Consider the following 17,896-nt stretch of genomic DNA (forward strand, 5'->3'; position numbering starts at 1 on the left):
AAAAAAAAAAAGTAGATTTTTTTAGGAAATGAAAACAACACACACATACCCAACTGTGGGGGCTGGAGAGATTGCTCAATAGTTAAGAGCCCTGGCTGCTCTTCCAGAGGATCTAGGTTAAACCCCTGCTCACATATGGTGGCTCACAACCATCTCCACCTCTAATTCCAAGGAGTCTGATGCCCTTTTCTGGCCTTGTGGGCACTGCATGCACGTGGTGTACATGGATAAACATGCAGACAAAACACCAAAACAATATACGTATAATAAAACTGAATAAATCTTACAGAACCCAGTACCTATTATCATCACAAGAGATGTTGTCGAAGAAGGATTTGGTCTTGTCATAGTAGCAGTTTGGCCCAAGCGGGTCTTCCTCATCAGCATTCCCTTCACTGTTCTGAGTGTCGACTCCTGAGTCTCCTTTGTCTTCACCATTTACAGGTTTCTCTTGTTTCTCAAGTTTATCTTCTAAGGAAAGACATGCAAGTTAAGATTCTAAACATTGCTGGGCAGCGGTGGCACGTGCCTTTAATCCTCGCACTTGGGAGGCAGAGTGATTTCAGGCTAATTTCTGAGTTCGAGGACAGCCTGGTCTACAGAGTGAGTTCCAGGACAGTCAAGGCTATACAGAAAAACCCTGTCTCAAAAAACCAACAAAACAAAACAAAACAAAAACAACCCCCCCAAACCAAACCAACCAAACAAACAAAAACCCACAACAACAAAAAGATTCTAAACATCTAAGATGTAAACCATCTTTAACTCAAAGATCAAGTTCACATTTTTGAGTAGAAAAATAAAAACTTGCCTTTTAATTTAAGTTTATTATGAAACTCTCTGTCGATTTCCTCCTTGTTAAATTGTGCATTTGCACTTTCAAAGTCAAAGTCTTTCTCAAATTTCATTGGACCATCTCGACGGATACCAAATCTTCCCCTGCCACCTCGATGACCCCCACGTCCTCTTCTAGGAGCAGAAGGCACTCCAGGAACTATGTTAACAAAGAATATTTATAAAAAACAATTAGTATGTATTAGCTAGTTTAGAATAGTACTGTGCTCTTTGTAAGAAACAATCTATAACATAAATGTTTAAACTCTGTATGTACAGTATATATGTATTTTTATACAAATAAGAAATGGGGGTGGGTTGGAGAGAGGGCTTGTGATTAAAAACATTGGGTGTTCTTGCAGAGAACCTGGGTTTAACTCTCAGCATTCACATGGTGGCTCACATTCAAAACTCCAGTTCTAGGGAGTGATTGATCCTTCTTCCAACTCTGCTGAAACCAGGCACTCGCTCTAGGCACTGATATATCCAGGTAAAACATGTATACATATAAAAGAAAAAAATCTTAAAACAACAACCCCAAGAAGATTGCTTAGCAGGTAAAGGAGCTACAGTCAAGCCTGATGACCCAAGTATAATCTCGGACCCATATGGTGGAAAGAGAACTGACTTCCACAGTTGTCTGTTGATCTCCGTATCTATACTGTGTACACTGGCACATATTAAACACAAAACAAAGCACTTCTGCAAGTCATCTTCTAACTTTTACAGGTGCAATGTAGCACACACATGCCCATATGCATAAACACACACACACACACACACATACACGAACAAAAAGAACTAAGTAGCTAGAAGTTAGTATGTATATGAAAAAAATATAAGATTTTATATAACTTTAATATAGCTTTTATAGTTGTATTTATGAAGAGTACAACAAGTAGATGTATAATTGATAGATATTGGGCCTTCTCCATATATTAACCCAGGCTCTAGAAAGCTCTGTTCTTCTTTCTGCCCTATTCTCTCAAACCCAAGAGCCAGTTTCTTTGTGGAATGAATAGGTTTGTGTTCCTTGTTTGGTGAGGATGGCAAACTGCCTGAGTTTGAGCATAAATGCACCAAGCAGCACATCCAGACATGTCTAGATAAGCAGGCCTTTAACACAGTCAATTTTATTATTAAAAGTAACTCAGTTACATGTCAGGAAACAGGGGTGGATTCACATTAAAGTTCCACAAAAAGAATACCCATATGTGTAAAATTCAAGAAGAAACTGCAAGAAAATTCCCTTTTGTGTTAGTGACCCTTAGTGGTGGAGGAGGGTAGTGAAGCTTTTAGTTTACCTTTTGTTGTTGTGATACTGGATACCTAAGGCCCCCTGGATATTAGGCAAGTATTCTACCATTAAGTTTTATCTCTCACACAGGTGGTGAGATTTGGAGGATAATGTTAAGATAAATTTACTTATTACTTCACATATTATTAAACAATTTATTGTTTTTATTTATGTACCTGATATGTATGTGCCTGTAGAGTCAGAAGGGGGTGCTAGATTCCCTGGATGTAGCTGGATTTATGAGACCACCAGGTGTGGTGCTAGCAACCAACCCCTGCTCCTCTGTGAGAGAAGCAAGAGCTTCTGACTGCAGAGGCATTTGTAAAGCCCCTCAAATAGCCTCCGCATGATAAAAATATGGCAATTATTTTGAAAAGAGGTTCACCTGTTTAAAATGTATCAATTACTCCACAACACATACATATCTAAAACTACACAGAAAGCAACAAGTATACAGGAGATGAACGAAGAAAGTTCTTTTCAGCCCAGACCACACAGCACTCACAAAGAGTAGAGGAAAAATAAGAACACTTATACACTTAAAAATAGCACACTGAAGATGGGCGGTGGTGATGTTCCCCATTTTTTGTAAATAAATAAATCTTTTAAAAAATTAATTTATGGCTGGGCAGTGGTGGTGTACGTTTTTACTCCCAGCACTTGGGAGGCAGAGGCAGGTGGATTTCTGAGTTCTGAGTCTACACAGTGAGTTCTAGGACAGCCAGGGCTACACAGAAATACCTTGCCTTAAAAAAACAAAAAATTATGGCAACTGGAGAGATGGCTCAGTGGTTAAGAGCACTGACTGCTCTTTGAAAGGTTCTGAGTTCAATTCCAGGTAACCACATGGTGGCTCACAACCATCTAAGAGGGTTGTGTCTGAAGACAGCAACAACATACTCACATATATAAAATAAATAAATCTTTTAAAAAATTTTATTTATTTATTAATTTATAAATTGCTAGGAATGGAACTCAGAACCTCTGGAAAAGTACTCAGTGCTCTTACCTGTGTTCACCTTTAATCCCAGCAGTCAAGGGGGAGAGTCAGGAGGATCTCTGTGAGTTCGAGGCCAACCTTGGTCTACAAGGTGTGTTCCAGGACAGCCAGGGCTATATCCAGAGTAACCCTGTCTCAAAACAAGCAAGCAAACAAACAAAACCTGTCCCTGACCCCAAAGAATACTGAGTTGTCTAATAATAAATACAAAGATTACTTTTTAAACATCATCTAAGTTATGTTTTTAACTTGGAACAGTTTTGGATTTTGTTTTCCATTAATAGATTGGAAATTAACAAAACAACACTAAATATTGCCAAAATATGTAAAACCTTATTAACCAATAATCATAAAAGTGGAAAGTTCTTTTATTTTTTTTTCAAAACAGGGTTTTTCTGGATCGCCCTGGCTGTCCTGGAACTCACTCTGTAGCCCAGGCTGGCCTTGAACTCAGAAATCCGCCAGCCTCTGCCTCCCAAGTGCTGGAATTGAAGGCATGCGTCACCACCACCCAGCAGAAAGTTCTTAAATAAGTACTTCATTTAAAAAAGCAAACAGCAGGGCTGGAGAGATGGCTCAGGGGTTAAGAGCACTGACTGCTTCTCCAGAAGTCCTGGGTTCTATTCCCAGCAACTACATGGTGGCTCACAACCATCTGTAATGGGCATCTGATGCTCTCTTCTGGTGTGCCGGAAGACAGCTACAGTTGTACTCATATACATAAATAACTCTTTAAAAAAAAAAGGGGGGGGGATTGGAAGGATAACTCAGGGGTTAAGAGCATTTTTTGTTCTTAAGACCCGACTCAGGTTTGGTTCCGTACAACACCTGTATTAGGTGGCTCACAACATCTATAACTTCAGTTCCAGGAGATCCAACAAGCACATGGCACACATATATGCCTGCAGGCTAAATATTCATATACATAAAATAAGTTAAAAAACAAAAAGGCAAAAATTGTTGGTCTGGGTGGTAGTACATTTGGGAGGCTAGCCCTGTCAGCCCTGTAATTCCCCGGGTAGCCTGAGCTTCACAAGACTCTGCCTTTCAGATTTAGCAGCAAGCACTTTTATCTGATGAATTATCTTATTGGTGCCTTAAATGTTTTTTTCTAAAAAGAATTTATTTGGGGGGCTGGAAATTGCTCAGTAGTACTGAAGAGGATAGTGGCTGCCCTTCCAGAAAACCTAGGATTCTTACCATCCACAGGGCACCCCATAACTCTCTGTAACTCTAGTTCCAAGTGATCTGACGGCCTCTTCTGGCCTCTGTGGTAATCATACATACAAACAGGCAAATACTCAATACACTTAAAAAAAAATTAAAAGGGCTGAGGAAGCATTCCTGGGGGTAAAGCTCTTGCCATGCAACCACGAGGGCTGCAGTCCACATGCCCTGGACCTACATAATATGCATGAGGACACAGCTGCCCATACCTATGTCCCAGCTCTCAGGAGGCAGAGAGAGGGGATCCCTGGAGCAAGCTGGCTACCTAAACTTGCATAATTAGCGAGCTCGGGGTTCAGGTGAGAAAATCCCCCTCAATATATAAGATGAAGAGTGGCTGAGGATGATAGCTGATGTCAACCTCTGGCTTCCATCTGCACATACCTATGTACATACAGATAAGCATGAGGACCCAAGTTCTGAAGACAGGTGGATGCTGGCCAGCCATCCCAGTCAAGTTAATCATTTCCAGGTTCAGTGAGAGAGATTCTTACTTCAAAAAAATGAGGTGGAGAGTGACCAAGACTCCTAATACTGTCTTCTGACCTCAACCCCATGTGCACACATATGCATTATGTACTTGCATGCACACAACAACAAGAACAATTACATTCACCCCAAACTCAAAGACAACGGTGTATTGTCAAGTAAAATTCTTTCCAGAAAAATAGTACTTCAGAAAAATAAAATTAAATATAGATCTAAGAATGAAAAGAAAAGCACACTGCGGTGTTTCAGTTAACTTTCCAGCTTTGTTCCCAACAGTAGCATTTCAACTACTGCACACTAGCAGAACTAGAGAGCAGACACTGGGAGAATTTAATTAACCAAACTATGGATCTTAGATGTCACTAATTTCTGACAAGCATCTTCAGGCATATATTTATGTAGAGTCCAGCAACAGTTTACTACATGTATAGACTTACAACAAGCAAATCCACTCCCCTTGGGATCAGTCCTTTGAGGTTCACAACTCACAACTCCCACCTTTTTTCTTTTTAGTAGCAAATATGCATCTTTGAAATGGTTTTTCCTACTGAGATCCATGGCACATGGCATTCAAATCCAGGTAGCTCCTGGCTATGGTGGCACATATCTTTAAATCCCAGCACTTGGGAGGCAAAGTTCCAAGATAGCCAGAGCTACACAGTGAGGACCTGTCACAACCAACCAACCAACCAACCAACCAACCAACAACAAAACCCCTCAAATCAAACAAACCCAAACCAATTAGATCCAGGTAACTTACCTACTTGCCTCTTGCTGTCATTTCTGAGTTGCTCATTTTCTGGTCTTGGGACTTTGTGTACTTCAGCTACAGAAAGACATGCAAAGTAAGAAATCAATTCAGAATATATAACCAAAATCTTTTATAACATTAGAATGGGGGAGATGATAACACTTGCAATACCCACAACACACACACACATACACACACACCCCACTTTGAAACAAACTTGGAAGACTGAACACTATTAATATAAAGTTCAGCTTCAACCTGCTAGCACCATTCATATAAAGTAACACTCCTGGTGTCATGAGGAGATGGAGAGTGATTACAGTGCAGGAACAGGAACAGCTCAGTTCTACCTCGCCTGTGCTCTTGGTTGTCTATTGCTTTCTGGCTGGTAGGTGGCAAAGGCCTGGCTGGTACAGGGCTCCTTCTCCCAACAGGTGCTGGAGCAGGTAAGTGGGCCGAGGCGGTCTGTACTGCTTGTTCCATGGTTGGACTTTTTCTCAAAGGGTCTAACTGAGGGCTTGATCGACCTAAAATGTAACCAAAAGATAATAAACTACCCTAACCTAGGATTTCAAAACGATCTAGACCTCATAAAAGTAAGTATAGAATTTTATTCTGCCAATTTAAATCCTTACCATAAAACTGAATTCATTTTATTTATTTATTGTTTTGGTTTTTCGAGACAGGGTTTCTCTGCATAGCCTTGGCTGTCTTGGAACTCACTTTGTAGACCAGGCTGGCCTTGAACTCAGAAATCTGCTTGCCTCTGTCTCCCAAGTGCTGGGATTAAAGGCATGCACCACCCCTGCCTGGCCTGAATTTATTTTATTAAACTAGTGTTTAAACCTGGCTATCTTCAGTGGGTTGGTTATTAAGCTAATGAAACAAAACCCCTAAACAACAACAAAACCCCCAAAGTAACACTATTGCCATGACATCTGCCTGTTTGTACCTAGTGTAGGATCACAGAGTAGGCATATCAAATGGAGGCTTTCTTTCTTTTCCTTTTTTGGAGACAGAATCTTATATAGCCCAGGCCTTAAACTTCTGATCATCCTGCCTCCAACACCTAAGTGCTAGGATTCCAGTTATGCATATCCATGTAAATGACTAAAGCAGGAAGGTCTGTTACAAGAACGTAAAGAACAGTAAAGCATGGCAGGTAGACATTTTTTTTTAAAAGAATTATTTATTATAATTATTTTTAAAAGATTTATTTACTATATGTAAGCACACTGTAGCTGTCTTCAGACACTACAGAAGAGAGTGTCAGATCTTTTTACAGATGGTTGTGAGCCACCATGTGGTTGCTGGGATTTGAACTCAGGACCTTAGGAAAAGCAGTCAGTGCTCTTAACTGCTGAGCCATCTCGCCAGCCCCCTTATTATTATCTTTTTAAAGCTTTATTTATTTTATATATGTGAGTATACTCGCTATCTTCAGACACAACAGAAGAAGGCATCACACCCAATTACAGATGGTTGTGAACCACCATGTGGTTCCTGGGAATTGAACTCAGGACCTCTGATGAGCAGTCAGTGCTCTTATCCACCAAGCCATCTCTCCAGGCCAGTACATGTGTTTTTAGAAGTTTTACATGTTTGGGTAATTAAATGTTGGAATTTGAAAAGCAAGAAAAAAAAAAAAAAGCCTTCTGAGAATTGCAGAGTGGTCTCACCTCATTCCTAAGTCATCATAAGGGTCTCTTGCTATGTCTCTGCTTATCATAAGTTTGACTTACCAAATTCCACTTTTCCTTCTATAGGGTCAGAATGACATTAATTATTCTACTTATGCTTTTTGTTCCTGTAAAATTTGCTCTAAATTTCTAAAGGAGATTTTAGATTTCATGATTTTGTGTTAAAAAAGGGGATTTTGCTTAAAAATTACATTCATTTTTAAAAAAGGAAATCCCAAGATAAAGCTACAGTGCAGGCTCAGTCCCCTGGGGAAAAGGGTGAATGCTGACTGATGTCTGGTTGTGAAGTACTCAGAAACAGGGACAATTCCCCAGGTACTCCAAGTATGCAATAACAACGTTTACATGTTTCCAAACATTAATGGCAAGCTACTTTAGTGAAAAGTTTAGTTACCAGAGAACACTGAAAAATACAGTACTATTAATAGAGACATTGTTAAGTTTTCATTCTTTATGGTTATAATATTTTAGCTCATAAGAAACAGTTTATAATATTTATAAAGGGAGTGTTAAGTGTTGTTTGAGATAGGGAATGGCTGAGCTGCTCAGGCTGGCACTGAATATCTGGACTCAAATGATCTTTCTGCCTCAGCTTCCAATGTAGATGCCTATGCAGCAGAGGTCACAGGCATATGTCATTGTGCACAGTTTTCAAAGAGTTAAGTTTATTTTCTTTTTTTCCCCTTTAGACCAAGTCTTGTTAAGTAGATAAAGCTAGTATTGAGGCCACAATATTCCTGCCTCAGCTTTCCATACGATGGGGATTACAGGTGAAATCACTAGCGTTAAGATCGAGAAAAGCCTCATGCAGTGGTGGCACACGCCTTTAATCCCAGCACTTGGAAGGCGGAGGCAAGCAGATTTCTGAGTTCGAGGCCAGCCTGGTCTACAGAGTGAGTTCCAGGCCAGCCAGGGCTATACAGAGAAACCCTGTCTCAAAAAACCAAAAGATCGAGAGAAGTCGATTGCTGCAGTTCATTTTATAATATTCTACCAAATGACCTTTCAGATTTATAAAATTTCCTTTATCATTGCTTTTCTGAGAAGAAAGCCTGTGACTCTGAAGTAGTACAGCAGTAAATACAAGGGGGCATACAGAACGAGTTACTGACTCACTGACTGCATATTCGTTTCCTTTTTCCTAACAACTTACTAATCATGGTGTTAATTTTGCTACAAATAATGAACTGTGGTATATATGATTAGTAATAAATCCAGAAATAACTTCAGAAAATGCAAAACAACCTTCTTGAGTGACAATCACATTCTTATAGAGTTAAGAAGCCCCTGGAGAATTTCCTGTGGGGCTGAGCTATCTGATATAGGTACTCTGCAAGAGCACCAAGAGCTGTCCAGCCTCTGAAATTCAAACATTTTTAGTTGGTGAAATTTAGATGAATTCTTAGGCTTTCTGTGTCACAGATTTATGTAAATATCCAATCAAAATCTAATAAAAATACTTCTGTTTTCAAGACTTCAGTATGACTGAATAAATCCAGCCTTACTTTTTTTAAACTATAACTCACCGTCACAGAAATAACCAACTACTACTACAATTTAATCTAGAAATCTTTTTTGTTTTGTTTGAGATAGTTTCTCCATGTAGTCTTGGCTGTCCTGGGCTATGTAGACAAGGCTAGCCTTGAACTCAGAGACCCATCTGCCTCTGTCTTCCAAGCACTGAGACTAAAGGCATTCATCACCACTGCCCAGCCTAACCTAGAATATCAATCATCTACTTAATCCTTCCCCTTTCCCCCATTTCAACTGCCCTGAGGATCAAATCCAGATCAGCATCATACAGCTAGAGAGTGCTCTATGGCTAGACTATACTACCAGTCATTATATTATATTTACAGCAGAGCTGTTTCCAACACTGTACTTTTTAGTCATCTCTAAATTAATTCTTAGTTTTATTATACTAGGTAGGCAAGCTTGTTATTTTTACTTTTCAAGTATGTTCTGATGTATGTCCAGGTTTATTTATTTTTTACAATTTGTCATTTTCATGTATATAGTGTTTTGCCTGCTTGCATGTATGTACCATGCATACTCAGTGTCCACAAAGGATAGAAGAGGGAGTTGGACCCCCTGAGATTGGAGTTATGCATTATTGTGAACCTCCATATGGGTGTTGGGAATTAAACCTGGGTCCTTGGAAAAGAGCAGCAAATGTTAAGCTACTTCTCAAATTTCTATTTCATATATTCTCTCTCTCTCGTGTGTGTGTGTGTCTGTGGGTGTATTTCTGGGATCTATGTCAGGACATCAGGTTTGGTGGCAAGTCTTAACCCACTGAGTCATCTTACCAGCAATCCAAGTTTTATTTTCTGGCTCCATTAAAAAAAAAAAAAATCCTTTTACTTCCATTTTTTTTTTTTTACTTCCATTTTTATTTTAAATATAATCAATTTTCTGGTTTATTAAATTCTACTATTCTCATTTAAATTTAAACATCATGAGAAGACTTCTCAATACTGATTCTTATCCATGAACAAAGTATGCTTGCTTCTCTCATCCCACGAAACTTTCCTCATAGAAGACTGTTACATTTCTTACATATTTCATACATAATTTTTATTTCTCATTATTGAGAGCTGTTTCTTTTAATTATGTTTGTGCGTGAAGGCATGTTTCAGTGGGAATGGACACCAGAGATTATCAGTTTGGATTCTACTGCAGCCGGAATCACAGGCAGTTTTAACTGAGTTCTCCCATCTGGGTGCTGAGAACCGAACTCAGATCTACTTAAGTCCTCTTAACTGGAGCCATTTCTCTAGCTCCACAATCAGTAAGTCAGTTGCATGGACAACAATGGCCACAATGACTTTAAGGCACAACAACAAAACATGCAGGACTACCCTTCTTAGCACTGGCCTGATGTTGACACTTGTCTGCTTTGCCCTGTGATTGCTCTATCTTTATAAAGTGATCTAAACCACAATACTGAACATAAAACAATGGTCCCATTGCACTTATGGTAGCAGTGTATACAGCACAAACAAGGCTGCATGACTAAAGAGGAGACTTAAATTTTTTTTTCTTTTCTTTTTTCTTTTTTCTTTGGTTTTTCGAGACAGGGTTTCTCTGTGTAGCCCTGGCTGTCCTGGAACTCACTCTGTAGACCAGGCTGGCCTCGAACTCAGAAATCCACCTGCCTCTGCCTCCCAAGTGCTGGGATTAAAGGCGTGCGCCACCACTGCCCGGCGAGACTTAAATTTTTTATTTTTATTTATGTGTTAGCAGTGTTTGACTGTGTGAATGGAAGTGCACACTACATGTGCAAAGCCCTCAGAGGCCATAAGAGGGCATGAGATTACTCTGAAAACGAAGTTAAAAATGGTTGTAAGGCACAACAGGGGATGTTGGGAACTGAACCTAGTAGGTCTTCTGTAAGAAGAGATGGTTTTAAGTGAGTAGCAGTGAATAGGTATCTATATTTATATTAGTAAAAATTCTTGTTAAACTTTAATATTAAGTCTGATATTGGCTATTAAGAAAGCTACCATTTACTAAGTATATTCTATGGAAGATACTACTGCCAAGAGCACGAAATAGATCGAAAGAAATTATACTTTTTTTTTTTAAAATTGTTTTTTTTGAGACAGGGTTTCTCTGTGTAGCCCTGGCTGTCCTGGAACTCACTCTGTAAACTGGGCTGTCCTCGAACTCAGAAATCCACCTGACTCTACTTCCCAAGTGCTGGGATTAAAGGTGTGCACCACCACTGCTCAGCACCTTGTCTTAAAAAAACAAAAAGAGCCAGGCAGTGGTGGTGTACGCATTTAGTCCCAAAACTTGAGAGGCGGAGGCAGTCAGATTTCTGAGTTTGAGGCCAGCCCGATCTACAGAGTGAGTTCTAGGACAGCCAGGGCTACACAGAGAAACCCTGTCTCGAAAAACCAAAAAAAGACAAGGTGTGGTGGTTTGAATAGGTTTGGCCCCCACAGACTCATGATACTGCTAGATAAACAGACTTTTTCAAAATGAAAATAGGATTCTTTAAGCTTATTAAACTGTTAAAATGTCCAGTAGAGATCTCAATCAGGACCTGCATTTTCAGAAGCACTACAAGATGGTTCCTTTGTGGTAATCACAGAGACAGATGGATTTGTATCCTGTAAGGTATTAGGTAAGATTCAAAAAACACGCATATCAACAGTTTATTTCTTTGGATGGGTTATCAAATTACCCTACTACAGTTCAACCTTCAGTGGCAAATCTGGGACTAATCTGATAAACTTTGCAAACAAATGTTAAGCAACACATATTATTTCAATTTCAATGTGTAAAAATTAAAAAAAACAAAACAAAACAGTAGAAGCCATTTAGCAAAACATTTATTATAATATAGTAACTAGGAAAAATAAAATCCTGAATCAGTCAACTATGTTGACACCTGTAATACCACTACTCAGAAGGCTTAGGCAGGAATATACTGAGATCATACTGAGCTAGCTTAAGCTAACCAGTTGAAACCCTGTCTCAAAATTTTAAAAGAGGAAAACACCAATGATACATGTTGCTTATAAACCTTCAGAGCAAGGCAAAAACTACTATAGAAGTACTGAATGGGCAGAGCAACTTACCTTGGGCTAGCTGTGGTTTTACAGATCTTGTGTCTTGAGTGAAGGCTGAACCAACTGCATTGCTCTGGGATAAGGTACCACTATTTGATGCTTCTGTTCCAAAGGATGTCAAGGAGCTCCCAGCTTGAAAAGATTTTTAAAAGATCAGCATTTTCCTGATTGTCTTGGTACTCACTCTGCACTTTATAAAAAATAATAATCCTGAGCTACAGAGATGGATCAGAGCCCTCTTCTGGCCTGCAGGTATACATGCAGGTAGAACACTATACAAAATCAATCAATCAATCTATCTATCTATCTATCTATCTATCTATCTATCTATCTATCTATCTATCTATCTATCTTAACATTAATAATCCTTAAAATATACAAAACAATTTGGGAAATCTATGGCAGTGTAGGGTGAAAAAAAAATGGGACTATGTAGTCCTATAGCTTTCACGTAAACAGCTTTTGAACACATGTAGCATTGTCTTAGGAACTTGCAAAAATAAGGACACAATCAAATGGTGAATAGCAGAAACAATATATTAGACACATATTAATTTCAATTAGTGTACCAACTGGTGGACCCACAAATCCTTCCTTCGGCTAGAGCTTTCCACCATTTAAGTCAGTAGAAAACAGACTCTGTGGGCTGGTGAGATGGCTCAGCAGGTAAGAACACTGACTGCTCTTCCAAAGGTCCTGAGTTCAAATCCCAGCAACCACATGGTGGCTCACAACCATCCGTAATGAGATCTGACTCCCTCTTCTGGTGTGTCTATATAATAAATAAATAAATAAATAAATAAATAAATAAAAATAAAAAAAGAAAACAGACTCTGTAAGGCTTCCCAATCTGAAGGAACTGTGCTGTGTATTCTGCCCAAAGCAGATACAGAGAGTAGGAATCATGAATAACAAAATGTTCCACCAATCTTCTCTAAGTTTGTACAACATTATGAGTAGTGGAGCCTTTATACACAGCACTCTCTACTCTCTTAATATTCAATTTAGGTTGTTCCTATATTTGAACAACCCTTACCTCTCATTTGTACACCACTCTATGATGGTTTTTATTTTTTTAAATTTTTTTTATTAGATATTTTCTTTATCTACATGTCATCTGATTTTTCTTTTCCCAGTTTCCCCTCCCAGGAACAAACAAACAAACAAAAACAACAAGAACAAACCCCTGTTGGCTCACCCCCCATGCTTGCCACCCCACCCTCTCCCACTTATTGGCCCTGGCATTCCCCTACACTGGGACACAGAACCTTCACAGGACCAAGGACCTCTCCTCCCACTGATGATTGATTTTGCAATCCTCTACTATACACATGCTGCCAGAATAATCAGTCCTACCATGTATACTCCTTGGTTGGTGGTTGAGTCCCTAGGAGCTCTGAGGGTACTAGTTAGTTCATATTGTTGTTTGTCCTAAGGAGTCTATGATGGTTTTAAAATTAGCTCTTACAAAATACAAATATAATTACCCCATTATAGTGTTTGGGACCCTTTTTATAAACTACTACCTCTGCTTATAAAGCCCTGGTTCTCTGCCCATCTTACATCATTGTGTATTTGAACCTGTGTAAACTGTAAAGGGTTTACACTTTGCTCTTGCAATGCATTTCCAGAGTAGTCAACTCCAGTTTTTCAACTACTTCTAATCACTTCAGCCATGCTGTTTAAGACACTTTGCTGTCCCCCAGAACCCTTCTAATTGGATAAATTCTACTGGTCAAACCCCTAAAAATGGACCATCAAAATGTCGCAGTCTCACACATGGGAACATTCTCACCCACCCAGGCATATTCCAGTCAGATGTCTGTGCTGATCAGCTCTGGAAGATACCAATTATCACCCCTGTAACCCTGGAAAAGTAGTGAGCATTTTAAAAGATCCTACTTGTGTTGGTTGCTAGGCAAGGTGAGCATAAAGCTACTTGGAGGGTGTGTGCTATCATCACCTTGCTGCTGTCTGCTGGAGTGCCAATTCAATGACAGCAAACTGTATCTTGTAATCTTCTCACCTTGACCTCTGCTCCTTGACTCAATTCTACTACTGAGTCATGTCTGTAACTTTCCTCAAACAATAATCATTATTATTTGCTATGTAAGCCAGGTTAGCTTCAAATTCAAAGCCTTCCTGCCTCAGTTTTCCAGGTACTGAGGTGAGCCTCCCAATCACTTTTTATCTATGGCTTAGGAAGGGTCAGTTAAGGTTTGTATTCTCTGTGGAGATACCCAGCTCCTATAGCACTTCTGTTAAAAAGGTGATTTTGTTTCCACTGACATATACTGCTACTTTTATGGAAAAATCAGTATTTGGGTGGATCGTCTCTATTTTTTAGTTATCCATAATTGTCTATCTTGATGCTAACTCACAATTCTTAATATTCTTTGCAATTCTTTAAATTGGGGTGGTATAGACTTTAAACTTCTATTTTAAAAAGACTAATGGGATTTTGACTTAAATCTGTGAATCAATTTAGGAGAGTATGTCACCTGAAATGTTTTGACTATTCAAGCCATTAAGCATGGATTAGCTGTTCATGTAGAGCTTTAGTCTCTCAGCAGTTTTGTGGTTCTCTGTGGAGCAGAGTGACCTCAACTTCAGCATTCACTGCATTCTGGGTCAGATAATGCTTTGTTATTAGGAGTTGTCCCAACACCCTAGACTCTAGCCATCACATACTAATACAGCCCTATTCCTGGTCCTTCATTGTCAAATGTCCTCTGGAGAATGTGCAGTTTGGTTCATGTCCAGTGAGGGAAGCCCTCCGCATCTTTCACTCCTGGGTATGTGGCATTCCTTACTGCCCTACTGTTGTAAGCAGTGCTGTGTTACATATTTCAATACTCTGTTCGGATCAGATACCAGCAAATGTGTTCTGTAGGTAGTCTTTGTGAATTTGATTTGTTACTGATCAACTAGTTAGCACTATTTCAAATTATTTATTCATTTGAAATACCTTTATAATTCCAAATTTATTTATTTTTTAGAGACTTATTATTTTAAATAAGTACACTGTAGCTGTCTTCAGATGTACCAGACGAGGGCGTCAGATCTCATTACAGGTGGTTGTGAGCCACCATGTGGTTGCTGGGATTTGAACTCAAGACCTTTGGAAGAGCAGTCGGTGCTCTTACCTGCTGAGCCATCTCACCAGCCCCCAAATTTGTTTTTTTTGTGGCTTATGTAACTTGTCTGTGGCCCTTGATAGAATCACTCATTTCTACTTGCAGAGAACCAACTGTTAGGACTCTAAAAGCTAACATACATTTAGGACTGCATTTTATTTATTTTGTTTTGTTTTTTGAGACTGGGTCTCACTGTGCAGTTTGGGCTGACCTGGAACTTACTACGTAGACCAGGCTGGACTCAATCTCACAGATATCTGCCTGTCTCTCCACTCCAGGTGCTGGGATTAAAGGTGTGCACTGCCATGTCCAGCCATTATTTAGGATTGTTTTAGAATTCTAATTAACTGACCTCTGTATCAATATGAAGATTGACAGCAGTTGTGACTTTTATGTACTTTGTTATTAGTATGTATGACTGTTCTTTTTCACTGTCTCAGTGCCCTTTTCTATTCTTGCTGATTAAAAAATTAATCTATACAAGGGACTGGAGAGATGGCCCAGCAGTTAAAAGAGTATACATTACTCCTGTAGAAGACCTGAGTTCAGCTCCCAGCCCTCATGTCAGGTGGCTCACAACTGCCTGTAACTCCAGTTCTAGAGGATTTGACCCTTTTCTGAACACCCCTACCCTTTCCAAATAGAATAAATCTTTAAAATATTATTTAACACTGGAGACCCAAGAACCATCAAACAGCTGGTAGATGAGCAAAGAAAGAATACTTCAGTGTGATTTATTGATTTATGAAGGTAGCTATCTACAAACCTTTCATGTCTAGATCCTCTGCCTCAGTGTAGAGAGATGGCTCAACAGTGGAGAACATTATTGCTCATGCAGAGGCCCTAGATTTGGTTCCCAGCACCCATAGTCCTAGGGCATGTGATGCTTCTCATGATGGTATAGGTTCCTGTACATATGTGCATTCATAAATGCCCTCAAGCAGGCGGAAAGAGACACACACATAATTTTAAGTAAATAAATTTAATCAATCAATCTATCTATCTATCTATCTATCTATCTATCTATCTATCTATCTATCTATCTATCTATCTATCTTTAGACCCTCCACCTCTACCTCAGTTCTGGGCACTCAAGTATGCACCAGCCCACCCAGTTAATGTGGTATCAGCATCAGCATCAGTCCTAGGGTCTCCTCTAGGCAAGCACTCTAGTACCCATGCTACATCTCAAGACTCTTGCTTTGTACTACTTTTTTAAAATTGAGCACAAGGGTAAAATACCTTTTCTACATGTTTATGGGACCTCTGCATTTTTTTTCTTTTGGGGGGTGGCCAAGGAAGAAGAGAAACAGGGTTTCTTTGTTTAGTCCTGGATGTCCTAGAATTAGTTCTCTGTAGACCAGGCTGGCTTTGAACTGAGAAATCTGCCTGCTAGAATTAAATGTGTGTGTTACTATGCTTGGTTTGTATTTTTTTTTTTTTAGTATGTATACGTGTGTGTATGAGGTACTTGTATGTGTGTGTCAAGGCCAGAGGTCAACATTGGGTTATCTTCCTTAGTTGTTCCTTATCTTTTTTAAACTGAAATCACCAATTCATCTAGACTGGCTGGCAACAAGCTCCAGGGATTCATTCATCTCTGTCCCTGGCCTCTCAACCCCTCTCAACTGCTGTGCGTAAGTAATAGAGACTGAAATTCATTAGATAACTCATAATTCTTAATGGATAACTTAACTCTCTGGCCCTGGACATTTGTGTGTGTTGTAGTGAGTTCCAAATTCTTAACTGTGTCTCCACTATTTTTAGAAGCTCTCATTAAAGAAAGAAATTAAATAATGTAATACAGTGAAATCAATGGTAAATAGAAGTATTATGAAGGAATAATAATACAATAGCTCCAAACTTAAGACGGTTGACTACAATTAGTCTACTTTATAGTAATTAGAAAGCACAGTGATTTAGTAGAAATTATTCTTTATTTCCTAGGCTAGTTAGCCATATGCAGTAAGCCAAAGCTCTTGGTCAGCCATGTAATTGGAGGAGCAGACAGCCCCATTTTACCATGTGGTGTGCAGCCAGGCTAGTGGTTAATAAGATACTTCAGATTCCCACACCTCTATCATGCCTGCAAATGTCATCTGTATTTATACTGGAGATTCTGCACTTCAAGAAAAGTGGGTTTGGGGCTAGATGGATTTTAGAAAACTGTAGACTAATATAATGTGCTACTCCGAGTTAAGTATCTGGTGGGTGAGGAGAATGAAGTGCTTATTTGTTTGTTCCTTCATCTATTAAATGTTTAGATGTATGTGGCAGAGAGGGTATGCACGTGTGCAAGAACCCTAGGTCTGAAGAGAGCACTGAATCGCCTGAACCAGAGTTACAAATGACTGTACTATATTGGATGCTGGGTATCAAACCTGGGTCTTGTGTAAGAGCAGTATGTACTCTTTATATGAACACACTGTCACTCTCTTCAGACACACCAGAAGAGGGCATGGGATCCCATTACAGATGGTTGTGAGCCACCATGTGGTTGCTGGGAATTGAACTCAGGACCTCTGGAAGAGCAGTCAGTACTCTTAACTGCTGAGCCACCCCCCCAGCCCCAGTATGTACTCTTAACTGCTAAACCAACTCTCTAGCTCCTTAAACGTATTTTGATACATTTACTACAATGTATGTTTTCGAGACAAGGTCCCATATATTTTATATTTTAGACAAGCCTCAAACGTGCTATTTCTGAGGATGACCTCAAACTTCTAATCCTCTTGCCTCTATTTCCCAAGTGCTAGGATTATAGACATGTTGTCCAGTTTATCACATTACAACATAAGTACTTAGAATCTTAAAAATGACATTTTCAAAAGTCTTGGCAAGTTTTCTATACCTTTATAGTTAAGAAATTGAGACAAAAAAA

General features: G+C 39.3%; 1 protein-coding gene across 4 annotated transcripts in view; it reads right to left on the bottom strand.

The window, feature by feature from the left end:
• Positions 1-17,896, bottom strand: part of Lsm14a (LSM14A mRNA processing body assembly factor) — a 46,115-nt gene that overhangs the window by 8,380 nt on the left and 19,839 nt on the right. For 2 of the 4 annotated variants that reach the window (XM_031386177.1, XM_031386176.1), the window contains exons 4-8: positions 11,888-12,010; positions 5,949-6,125; positions 5,608-5,673; positions 812-994; positions 300-471 (exon numbers count right to left, since the gene is read on the bottom strand). In XM_031386177.1, the coding sequence (XP_031242037.1) occupies positions 300-471; positions 812-994; positions 5,608-5,673; positions 5,949-6,125; positions 11,888-12,010 (721 nt within the window). The remainder of the gene's footprint in view (positions 1-299; positions 472-811; positions 995-5,607; positions 5,674-5,948; positions 6,126-11,887; positions 12,011-17,896) is intronic. The other 2 variants (XM_031386179.1, XM_031386178.1) reach the window with 1 other exon arrangement.

This window comes from Mastomys coucha, unplaced genomic scaffold, assembly GCF_008632895.1.
Source record: "Mastomys coucha isolate ucsf_1 unplaced genomic scaffold, UCSF_Mcou_1 pScaffold21, whole genome shotgun sequence".
Lineage (NCBI taxonomy): Eukaryota > Metazoa > Chordata > Mammalia > Rodentia > Muridae > Mastomys > Mastomys coucha.